General features: G+C 42.3%; 1 protein-coding gene across 2 annotated transcripts in view; it reads right to left on the bottom strand.

Annotated features, from left to right (window-relative positions):
* PRSS12 (serine protease 12) overlaps positions 1-12,815 on the bottom strand; it is a 57,359-nt gene that overhangs the window by 44,328 nt on the left and 216 nt on the right. Inside the window, exons 2-5 of one of the 2 annotated variants that reach the window (XM_085881277.1) lie at positions 10,093-10,144; positions 9,594-9,741; positions 6,743-6,921; positions 6,441-6,582 (exon numbers count right to left, since the gene is read on the bottom strand). In XM_085881277.1, the coding sequence (XP_085737403.1) occupies positions 6,441-6,582; positions 6,743-6,921; positions 9,594-9,741; positions 10,093-10,144 (521 nt within the window). Of the gene's footprint in view, positions 1-6,440; positions 6,583-6,714; positions 6,922-9,593; positions 9,742-10,092; positions 10,145-12,815 lie in introns of those variants that run through there. The other variant, XM_085881278.1, reaches the window with a different exon arrangement.

Below are 12,815 nucleotides of genomic sequence, written 5' to 3'. Positions count from 1 at the left end.
TGCCGACTTACGCCTAGTCTACTGTATGTATAAATATATATATATATATATATATATATATATATATATATATATATATATATATATATATATATATATATATATATTTATATTACTGGTCAAAAGTTTTAGAACACCCCCATTTTTCCTGTTTTTCCTGAAATTTAAGCAGTTTCATGTTTCAATGTACTCTGAAATTAAAGCATAGAACAAATAAACAATTTCAGATAAAAAAAAGAAATCATGGAATCGTTTTGTTGAACAAAATTTAATCTAAATTTTTGACTCATCAAATTAGCCACCTTTTGCAAATATAACAGCCGAATATACTCGTGGCATTCTTTCTACAATGGAAATCAAATATTGTTCAGAAAGTTCTTCCCAACACTGTTGCAGAAGTTCCCACAAATGCATTGCACTTGTAGGTTGCTTTGCTTTCACCCTGCTGTCCAGTTCATCCGAAACCAGCTCAATGGGGTTTAAGCCTGGAGACTGCTGGCCATTCCATGATTTGAAGCCGACCATCTTGTTCTTTTATTCTAAGGTAATCCTGACATAGCGTGCCGGTATGTTTTGGGTCGTTATATTGCTGAAGGATGAACCCCTGACCAACTAGGCGTAGACCAGAGGGTATTGCATGGCGCTGCAAAATGCTGTGGTCGCCCTTTTGGTTCAGGGTGCCAATCACTCTGTGCAAGTCGCCGACTCTGGATCTAGCATAAGAGCCCCAGATCATCACGCTTCCTCCTCCATGTTTGACAGTTGGTGTCACACACTGAGGAACCATCTTTCGCTGACTCGACGGAGTACAAAAACCCTGCGTTATGATCCGAAGATTTCAAATTTTGATTCAACGGTCCATAAGACCTTCTTCCAGGTTTCAGTAGTCCACTGGCGGTGCTTCATGGCCCAGGCAAACCTCTTATTTTGCCATCTTAGCAATGGCTTTCTTACTGCCACTCGACCTGTCAAACCTGCAGCTCGAAGACTTATCTTCACAGTTGAAACTGAGACTTCCTTACTTCGACCAGTGTTAAGCTGTGCTTGAAACTGCTGTCCTGTGAGCCGTGTATCACGCAAACTGTTGACTCTCAGAAACTTGTCTTCTGATTGTGTTGTGGCTTTGGGTCTGCCAGACCACTTCTTGTCAGAGTTTCTTCCAGTTTCCAAGTGCCTTTTGATGGTGTAGGAAACTGTACTCACTGACACCATGGCTTACTTTGCAATTTCTCTGAAGGAAAGACCTTCACTTTTAAGGGTTATAATGGTCTGTCTGTCTTCCTTTGTTAATTGTGTTTTTTCTCACCATTATGAAAGCAATATACCACTTCCTGCAGTGCAATATTGTCCAAATCATGCTTCTGAGGGTGTAGCAACACTGCTTTTATACAGAAGGTTTGTAACTAATCAACAAAAGTTGGGACACCTGTAGGAATTGTTTGCATCTTTCTTCAAAGGCTTAATTTACTTCCATTGCTGCCGAGCAGCAGCAGTTGCTAACCCATTACTTGTTCCCTGAAAAGGGGCTTTTTTAACAACTGTGAAAGTTACATTATTTTTCAGTTTTTGGTAACCTAAACTTTATTTTAACCTCCGGCAGTTTACTGCTTAGCTTTGTACCATTTCAGGTTATTCACTGGACTTGAACTGCTTAAATTTCAGTAAAAGTCGAAAAATTGGGGTGTTCTAAAACTTTTAACCAGTGTGTGTGTGTGTGTGTGTGTGTGTGTGTGTGTGTGTGTGTGTGTGTGTGTGTGTGTATATATATATATTTTGGTTCACGAAAAAATATTTTCACGAAAAAATAAGTGACCACGATATTCGTTATTGTTGTCTGTCTGTCTGTCTGTTGGGTCGTCGATCCAGTCGAAGAAAAAAAAAATTCAAATTTTTTTTTTGAAATTTGATCTGCCCCTATCAGTATTTCCATCGATATGTTTGTCTGTTCGTCTGTCCCTCTGTTCGGTCCATTGCTCCGTTAATACAATGGCGATTTCGATGAAACTTGGTTGGTACGTTCATACCATGACCTAGTTGTGTGCAAATGAGAACCGTTGCTATGGAAACCACCGTTGCCGAGCAATGGGACTTTGAAATTTTTGAAAAACCATAAAAAAATTATTTATTCGAAAATCAAAAATCAGGCCACGAGCGACTGTGGGCAGTACATTCAGCCATATTGTCAAAAATTTCCAGCCAAATCCTATGAAAACTGTCGGAGAAGATAGACTTTGAATGAACTCTGGTTGAAAACAATAAAAAAACGAAGTTCGTTATATCTCAGAGACTATGAGTCAGATATACATGAAACTGGTATGGTAGGTTCATGGTATGTCCTTATGTGTGAGAAAGAACCGTTGCTACGTACCCCTCCGTTGCAGAGCAATGGCCGATAAACCTCTAAATGTGGGGGTATTTTAACAAAAAAACAATCTGCTGCATTAACCCTTGAAGCTAGAATCATGAATTTTCTTGTGCTTAATCCTCAGGTCATTCCCCCATCGAATGGGCCCATCACGTCAGGTTCTATTGGGGAGGCGACTACCCATGTCCGCCTACCGGCTTGTCTGTCTGTCTGTCCCGAGCATAGCTCCATGGGTTTTGATCCGATCCTGATAAAATTTTGGTGGGAGGTTTATATCATGATCTAGTTGTGTTTTCCTGAGAATGGGCGTGCTGCACCCATTATGGGCGGAGCCACGCCCAAAAAACGTGTTTTTAGGGGGTAGCCGATTTCAATTTACATCTTCTCCGAGGGGGTTTGTCGAATCTGGCAGCGGTTTCAGTATTTGGTTAGCCCAATGGCACCTGCATAGCCCCACAGAGCTCGATTTGTCATTTTCGTCCCAAGGTCAAGGTCACAAGGTCACGAACTTAGAAAATTGCGATTGTGACGTAAAAATCATACGACTGCCCAAACTTTGAGAGCTAGGATGACAATATTTTTTATGCATAATCTTGAGGTCATTCCCCACCTAAAGTCTTCAAACCATTTTGCTCTATCTCGAACACCTTGCCCGTGGCGCCCCCTTTAAGTTTGTTTTTACGCTGATTTCATCAAAGTATGGATAATCCGAGGAGTGCGAAATACCATATAGCCTATATGACGTTTTATTGTTCCTGGAATGTTCCAGAGGAAGTTTTGCACCAAAGGTCATAATCTTTGACCTTTGACCTTTAAAGTTCACAAAGGTCAAATTTTCAAAGTTGTGGGAATCGAACCGGGTTTTCGACCTTCTTCGACGAACTAACTCCAATAAGCTATAGCATGTATCCTGTTTCCTTATTGTAATGTCCACAACATTGTTTTGTGACCTTTAAAAGTTATGCAAAGGTCAAATTTTGAAAGTTGTTGAACGAAACCGGGTTTTCGACATTTTGCAGCTAATAACCTGTCACTCGTACCACATCATGTTGATCATTTTTATAACTTGGTCAAACATTATCACATTGTCTCATCCTTGACTTCTGAAACAATCTACATCGTCAAATACCGCTCGTGGACCATTGCCGTCTCCAGACTTGTTGTTCTTATTGTTTTATGGTCCTCTGTTATTGGTCCCCTACCCATATCACCAAAAGGGACTATAGGTCTGCTCGCTGTCTGTCCGCCCATCTGTCCATCCGTCCCGCCTATGGTTTTTCAGACTTTTTCTCTATACCCTTTAACATATTCAACTGAAACTTAGTTCCTGGCTAGATTATGCTAAGTTACAGAACAAGTTCGAGTTTCGGGGCGTTTCGTCAATTTTTCACAGAGTTCTGCCCTTTCTAGAATTAGAGAAATATCGCATCAGTAGGGGACATGTGTTGCGAAGCAATTTTCACTCTTGTTATTGAAATCTATTCCATCCCATCTTGATAATAACACCGTTTGTCCGTCCATCTGTCGGTCTGTGTGTAACATTCCATTCCATTCCACTTATTGGTTGAACAGCTTGCCTGACTCCACCCGCAATCTCAACCTGATGAAAAATCATGTGGCCTCCACATTAGTGCTTACTGTTATGCAAAGCCAAAGATATCTTCAGAGCTGTGACGTTCACAATCGCCATGCCATCTGTCCAAGTTTTCCCTTTAGTGAAAAAGGACTAAAGCGCCAGTTGAACGGAGACCGATAAGTGTAACAGACCTTGTAAAGATCGGCCTCAGTGATCAAGGCAGCAGCCTGTTGCCTTATACACCGCCCAAATAACTCTACGGCATTCTCTCAAGCAGGGCGTAAAACCATGTCATTACAAAGGTCTTTGTCTGAGGTCATTATTTACTTTTAACCATGTGTGTACATGTGCATCAGGAAGAAGATAATTAGTTTTGGGTCGTTTATTGGCACAATCACATAATATCTTTTCCATATATTTCGTAGGATTGTGAGTTTGACGAGACATGTAATGTAAGAGCCATTTCAATCGTGGTTTCTATGAAGTCGGTGACAGCATGATAGGGGAGGGGGAAATCATTAAATATTCCGATGTTTCAATGTGGGAATGCCGTTTGCTTTTATGAACGGGAAGAGGGTGAGCAGGAGAGGACAGGGTTGGATTGGGAGGGGTGGGGAAGAGCAAGATGGGACAGAGTTGAGATGTTGAAGTCTTTTGGTGGAAAAGAGGGGGGGTTGAGTAGTTGTGGTGAAGAGGGGGTTTGAAGGCTTGGAGTGGGGAGGGGATTGATGCATTCGGGCTGTGAGGGGGAGGGGGAGGACTTGAGTTTGGGAGGCAGAGGTTGAACACTTGGGTTTTGTGAGCGGGGGGGGGGGGGGCAGAGAGTTGAGGCCTTGAAGTCACTTTTACATTGTGTGGATGTTCCATGGATCCCTGCTGGTTGTAAATAATGGCACATCCACAAAGTAGTTTGTGGATATATGCAAGTGGTCAAACGTTGTTACCAGACAGCCAACTCTTGGTATCTGATGGGGTGGGTGGATGTACTTGCGCTCTGCACAAGGAAACTAGAGAGTTCATAGAATGTTACCCCACACAGTCTTGAGAAAAAAAGATAAGGTCAGGGTCTGGGAGCAGCAAATTTGATTGGTTGAGATGATGTAAAATGCTGCAATATTTTGTCCAAGTGCTGCGAAACTCAAGGTTTTTGAAAATGCCAACAAGGCAATTTGTGATCTTGAGTTTTTAAGTGTATAATTAATTTGAAATTTTAAAAAAATCGGAATTTTACCAGCATTGATGCAGCATCTTATACACCACTTTATTTCACACATTGCATTAGTTCTTCGTACCTGTTGTTTGTGTTCTTTACGTCACTAAAACAGTCTGTTTCCCGTTTGGAATGATTTTCAATTTTACTCGACTGCAAGACAGGGAGACAGACTACAAAATTAATCTCAGTCCTGTCTGCGCATGTGTGATCGGGTCGAATTCAGAGCCAAGATATTGCTAAACTACAGGTTCGTTTTCCGATTGATGTTCAAAATATAACATTCAATTGATATTAAGTTGTTCCTCGAACATAAACTGACGTTTGTGGGCAGACATATACAGACAAAAGTGAGACAATTGCTTAGCCCCTCTTTTTGCTTTGCACCTGCTGGGAAATGATGGACAGAGAAAAAGAGAAAAAGAGAAAAAGAGAGAAAGAGAGAAAGAGAGAAAGAGAGAAAGAGAGAAAGAGAGAGAGAGATTTTTTGCGTTGCTAACAGCAGTACAGTCAGAGTGGTTCGATGAAATGAGGCATTACGAAATGAGGTTCGACACTATGCCATCTGTCCAGGTCCAGGCCAGACACCTCGAAATGGGGAGAGGCATTACCGTGGAGAGTTTGGTTCCTCCGGAGAGCATTCTCATTGTGAGCAAACTCATCTGAACTGTGCTCGTCTTTCCTATGCTTGCCTGTGCCAGAAAGCTTACTGCGTGGTCCCTCGGCTCCACCTTTATCAACAGAGATGTGCCATTCCCTCCTCATCTCCTAATCATTTATCCCTGCTTGCTGTTTGTTTCTTCTTTTGCTTTTCTGCACTCACAACTAAACTTTCTGTGCACGGAGATTCATGGCAATAAAGGGGAGGTATTTCTTTAAACAACTCATCATCATTGTTAAGTGTCTGTTATCTGTGCCGTCTTGCATGGAAGCCTATAGGATTTGTGTGCCATGTCCTTCGATAGTAATTAATTAAATAGAATTGTGTTGCTTGTTATCCTGATAGTCACCATTGTTAATAAAATATTTCATAGCAACATAGGGAAGTCATTTCTCATTCTGCCATCCTGGAACTCAGGTAGCAGGACCATTAGTTCAAGTGTGAACTTTGTAATGGGATCAATCTGCCGAATTGTCTCATTGGCGAGTACATTTTGGTCATTTGTGGACGCAGCCCTCCACATTTGGGCAGCTTAGCGAGCAGCCATCTTGGGTATCCCTTCGTACATGCGATATTTTAAAATTCAAACAAAATGAAAACTAGAGCAAGGGTAAGAGATGCCACTGACCGGAAACCCAGCTGCCGGCAGGCTACTACAGAATTGTGTTCCGTCCACTGGTCATCACAGACCGTTCCCCAAACACCAGCATGGTAGACCTCCAGACGACCATTGTCATTCTCTGTTCCTCCAACCAGTCTCAATGAGCCCTCTGAAAATACAGGCAGGGAGTGTAAAAAGAACACTGAGGACGAAAAAAAACTTGAAGAGGAAAAACAGTAGGAGATAATGAGATGCCAATGAGAAAAGAATTAGAAGATGAAAAGAAAGAGAAGAGGAGTACTTAAAAAATCTGCCAGGCTGTATCCCACCAATGTAGGGATCGCAGGAGACACCAGCATCCTCTCTATGTTCACAGTTATGTTCTCCCCATGGGCTGTGTGTGCAGTCGGTCAGGCTTAGCTCATTCCCAGAGCATTGCACGTCATCAAGGTGAATAGGCCCTGAGCCCTCACCAAAACGTGCCCAGGTCCAACCTTTGGCTTTTCCCCTTTGCAAACACACACGAGTGGAAGAAATACTTCATGAGATGGTTTGTTCTCGGGAAATAAAGAAAAGTCGGTTGTGATTTTCCAAGCATTCCCGGTCAATTAATGACCAAGATGGAAGGTAAACAATCACCAGCAAATTTAGCAAATCAATACTAATGTCAAAAGATGTTGGCATAACCCCAAAACTAACATTCGTGACATTTTCACCACAAAACAAACTGAAAAGGTTTGGTTTATATCAGCAGAATTTCACTTTGTTTTGCATTGTCGACGTTCGATTGAAAAGCGCTTTTTGAGAGCAAGCAAAATGAATGTACTGTACGTAAGAGGGGCATTCAAATGAGGAACTCAAAACAGCCTGAGACCCACAAATGTTCTAATTATTCAATATACAGGGTGTTCCAAAAAAGATCCAGACAACTTTGGTTGTCAATATATTTAGAACTCATCATGTTTTGTGCACGCCATGAATACATTTCAAGGTGAGCTCTGTTTGTCGTGCACAGGACATCAAGGCGGTGGATGAGTTCTTGCCATGTTCGGCTCAGCGTGATTGCGTCCACCAGTGCTTCTTCTTTGAGGAGGATATGGTGACCTCAACAATTTACATGAACATGTTGGAAGGATTTGCCTTCTCACAGATTGAAGACCTGCAACCCGATATCATTTTTCAACAGGACAGCGCTCCCCCTCATTAGGCCTTAGTCATTCGAGCAGTCCTGAATGAAAAATTTCAAGATAGCTGGATTGGCTGAGATGGACCAACCGCCTGGCCCCCACGATCACAAGACATAACCCCCCTCCCCCTTGTTTTTTCTTTCTGTGAGGGTTTGTCATATATGTTGTCTACAACACCAAGGTGGCAAGCCTGCAGGATCTTCGTTCTCGGATCACAGCTGCATGTGCACTGGTGGATGCAAACATGTTGAACCGAACATGGCAATAACTCATGTAGTGTACGACCTTGATATACTGCGTGTGACAAACGGAGGTCACATTGAAGTGTATGGATGGTGTTCACTAAACTTTATGAGTTTCTGTATCATATAAACCAAAGGGTATCATTATATCATTTGTGGTTCTCTATATATTAACAACCAAAGTTGTCCAGAGTCTTTTTGGAACACCCTCTACTAGGACGTTGCATGTGCCCATACGGGATTCGAAACGGGGAGGTGACAGAGTCGGCAAAAATGCAAATGACGTCTTCTATCATCAAGCCGGCAAGCTGGTAGCAACAATTTGCATTTATTGCCACATCTGATGCAATTGAAAAATACTCTAATGATGGCGAGATGCTCCATTTCAAACGGTTTGTTCGATATATGTTTATTTTTGATGTCTAGGGGTCTATTTTTGATAATAAAAACATGTATTGGTGTCAAAGTCAGTGATATTGGTGTCACATTAATAGTAGGATAAGAAAATATGATGAGTCAGAAAACAATATAGAAAAAAAAAATATATATATATATATATATATACATACATATATATGGAGTCCCATTCATGTTTCTCATCCATAATTAGAGGGAAAAACCAATTAGCTCTCACCAAATCAATAACCCCATGTGGCTTGGATCTTTATAATTAACCCTCCCTGCTCTTTTAGCCAAATAAAGCTGCCGAAAACTACACAAGGTAAGCCCTTTGCCATTTCAAACCATAACTGGGTTCCTCCACAGCTGCAGAAAGAAATTCACAATCAGCACATACATGAGAACCCTCATGATACATGGTCCCAATCAGCCTCGACGTGCCCCCATCAGTCGCCGGACCGGTTTTATCACTTGTTGGTGAATCATTGGCGACAGCATAGACAGGAACGCACACCACCAAGGTCCCCAAGCATGCAACATATAAATAAAAAGGCCCAATCACATCTCTCACCCACAATTGGAGGGAACAACCAGTCAAGTCTCACCTCATCAAATGTCCACAGGTGGCTATACTATACCAATCTGATACAGTTTAATGTCAGTATGAGAAACAACCTCAGACTAGTCAGCTGAAATGGGAACACACACACACACACACACACACACACACACACACACACACACACACACACACACACACACACACGCTACATTCAACCTTCTGAGACCCGTATATGGAGATGACAACCAACGACACACACAAACATTATTTGGCATGTCTTGGACAATTATGAGGGTCTCCTTGGTAAAAAGATTGAAATGGTTCATGTAAGGATGTGTTGTTTAGTTTCCTCTTTGCAATGTCGATTACGTTTTATTCACTTCAATTTTTTTTATTGTTGGAGTGCAAGGCCAGCTGTCTTGCCATTAAATAATTACCCTTGTCTCTGCAGCCATCACTTTCCTCCCTTTGCCGCCATTCAAAAGCCCCCAAAATTAATTCCAATAACCACGTGTAGTATTGTGAATTGTTTTGCAAACACCCTCAAAAACAGTGCATTGGTGTTTCGTTTTCATTGATCTAAAGCTCAGAGTGGGATTTTACATAAATGAGATGCAGGACAAAGACATCAGTTGACAAGACAATAGGAGCCAATGGACAAATATATAAGGTATATGGATTTGAACTTGGGTTCCAAACATCATGAGCAAATCGGTTCCGATGGGATCGATAAACAGACCGACCAGAGTGTCAGGTTCTGTTGAATTCAAATCATGAAATTTATGCTTACAACAAACCCAGCTGCCGGCATACAACTTCTGCTGCTTGATCGTCCCATTGGTCATCACACACTGTTCCCCACTCGCCATTGTGGAAAACCTCCAGGCGACCGCGGAAATCATCTTGTCCTCCTGTGAGCTTCAATGGTGTTCTGGGTCCTGGGAATTGATTCGGGGTTGATAGCAGGAATCAAACGACGGGAAAGGGGTGAGTGGGTTGTTGATTATTCCCTAACCCTCACCTATCAATGGTATTTTTGTACAAACAGCTTATTAAGCTGATGGAAAAAAAAAAGATTGTTCATCTTAACGTTTCACAAAAATTATTGTTAATATTTGATAGACAATGGTGATATCAATCATTAAGTTTGGTCGGGATCTGAGCCGACAGGCAGCATATCGATCAACCAACATCAGGAAGACATATTGTTGTCTTGTCGGTGGAAGATAATAAAGTGGAATTTCCGTAAACCTTCTCTCTCCTGCTAAAATCCAAGTCGTGAATCTCACCTGCGGCTCCATTGTTCACCCTTCGTCCTCTGGCATGCCTCACCGTCACAACCTGAAGCACACATATGGAGTTAATGCAATTGAATTTACTCCATGGTCAAGTTTTGTTATTTTATTATTAGCACGAGTGCACGACACACCAGATAGACTTCGTGCAATTGAATTTACTCTGTGGACAAGTTTAGTTATTTTATTATTAGCACAAATGCACGAGCACGACACACAGATGGACTTCATGCAATTGAATTCACTGCGTGGACAAGTTTAGTTCTTTTATTATTAGCAGGAAACATAGATAGAAATAATGTAGGTGAATTCACTCCATCGACAATTTTTATTGTCAGGTCAGGCCAGATCAGATCTGTGACTTGCTACAGGTATCACGTAAACCTGTACTAACCTGTTTCATGGTCGGGTTGTCAGTGACTAAACCGTCTCCCCCACCAAGTTTCTTGGTGAGGAGAGTGTATGGATATGGACACCCAGCAGGATTAAAAACAAAACCTGTCAAAGGGCGGAGGAGCTCCTTGTGAGACAACCGCCATCCACATCTGGTGCCCAACTGTGTCTGTGCCAGTACTCATGCAGTTGGGTGACCTATTTGTAGGAGATTGGTGGAAGGATGTGCACTCCGGCCACCGTAAAACACGTCATTCCACAAAACACACAAAAACGCAAATATAACAAAAAACCCACTCCGTGGGAGCACGGTGAATTTGATTCAGTGAATCATGATGCCCTCTGGAGGATTCTCGGTCCTCGTGGGGTGCCACCAAAACTGATCAATCTGACTTCTGAACGATACTCTGGTACTGAGAGTGCTGTGAGGTGTGGTGATACCATCTCTGACTTATTTACAGTTATTACTGGAGTTCATCAGGGGTGTGTCCTGGCTCCAACACTTTTCACTGCTTGTATGGACTGGATTCTGGGGATGATGTCAGAGAGATCAACCTGTGGTGCATCATTTGGGAATGTCAAATTCTCTGACCTTGATTTTGCAGACGATGCAGTCATCTTTGTGGAGAAGCTGGATATCCTTATGGGGGTCCTCAATGCGCTGAATGAGGAGTTGGAAGCGCTGGAAGTACTGGTTTCCTGGGTCAAAACTAAGATCTAGGTTTCAACTGACATATTGGATGCTGCTGTCTTGTCTGTACCTGTTTGTGGTGGGGATGTTGAGGTCACAGATATTCACTTACCTATGCAGCGATCTTTATGTCTCTGCATGTTGTGAGCCAGAGGCTGATAGACGTCTGGGTCTGGCTTGAGGAGTCGTGGATTCACTGGATCATGGGGTGTGGCACTGTCGGTACCTGTGCAGCAGGAAGAAAGTCCAAATCTTTCATTCCTTCGTCTTGCTCTATGGATGTGGGACTTGGACTCTGATCAAGGATCTGAGACGGAGATTTAATTCCTTTGGAACCAGGTCTCTTCGGAGAATCCTTGGCTATCGCTCGTCGGACTTTGTGTCCAACGAACAGTTGCCGAGAGAGACTCAGATGAGATTTGTTACCTGCGTAGTCCGTGAGCCTCAGCTGTGGCTGTATAGTCATGCGGCTCGTTTTCCTGACGCTGATCCTGTTCACCAGATTCTCTCATCGAGGGAGCCTCATTAGTGGAGGAGGCCAAAAGGCCGACCACATTCCTCGTGGTTGCAGCAGGTTGATCAGTATTTCAAGGACATGGGGATGGGCCAGGCATCTGCCTGGGGGGGGGGGGGTGGCCCCTGGAGTACCACCGGCGGAAGTGGATGCAACAACGCGCTGCTCCGGCGCATGCTCCCACACCTGACATGACCTGACAAATTTAGTTATTTTATTATTGGTACGAGTGCACAACACACAGGAAGAGTTTGTCCATGTGAATTTACTCCACGGAGAAGTTCGTGATTTTATTACGAGCAGGAAACACAGGTCGACTTAATGCAGGTAAATTCATTCCTTGGATAAGTTCACCTTTTATTAGCAGGAAACACCGATGGAATCACTGCAGGTAAAATAACTCCACAGACAAGTCTAGTTATTTTATCATTCGCACGACACATAGGTAGACTTAGGGCAGGTAAATTCACTCCATGGACAAGTTTAGTTCTTATATCATTATCTGTATTATTATTATTATTATTCGCTGAAGTCCACGACAGGTCCCCGTAAATACCAAAAATATTGTGAACCAGTCCCTCTTACCAAGTTCTGTGATAGCTGCATTAATTAATTAGTTTGAAAATAAATTATTTTGTGTGCACACATATCTTTACAATTGAATTTGAGTTTCAGTTTACCCAAAAAGGTTATGTTCTCATTTTAATTTATGAAATTTTATTATGTGCTTTATTGTAATTTTTGTAATTTTTTGGTAATTTACTACGTACTCGTACCTCTTCCATCGTATGATGATTAAAATCGTTCTTTGCAATTTCGAGTCTAAGATTTCGTGTCTACAATTAATAAATTCAGCGTTTTATAAGTATAAGCTTGAACACGCATCCAGCATCTGGTGGAATGATCATCATTCATGATGGTGAATCGTGATGATTGATGACGTCATCGTGATGATTGATGACGTCATCGTGAAATTGATGCGGGTGCGTGGATTTTCTTGATCGGTGAGGCTGTCACGATAAACAATTTCACGTCCTCGGGCCAAACCAGTCGAACACACTGCATTGATTTTACGTTGTGCTCTCCCCGAGCACCCCTCTGAGTCCCAGGCTGAGCGAA

Source organism: Eptatretus burgeri, chromosome 5, assembly GCF_056783735.1.
Source record: "Eptatretus burgeri isolate ZD-2024b chromosome 5, Ebu_testis_v1, whole genome shotgun sequence".
Lineage (NCBI taxonomy): Eukaryota > Metazoa > Chordata > Myxini > Myxiniformes > Myxinidae > Eptatretus > Eptatretus burgeri.
This window is presented reverse-complemented; position numbering and strand designations above follow the sequence as displayed.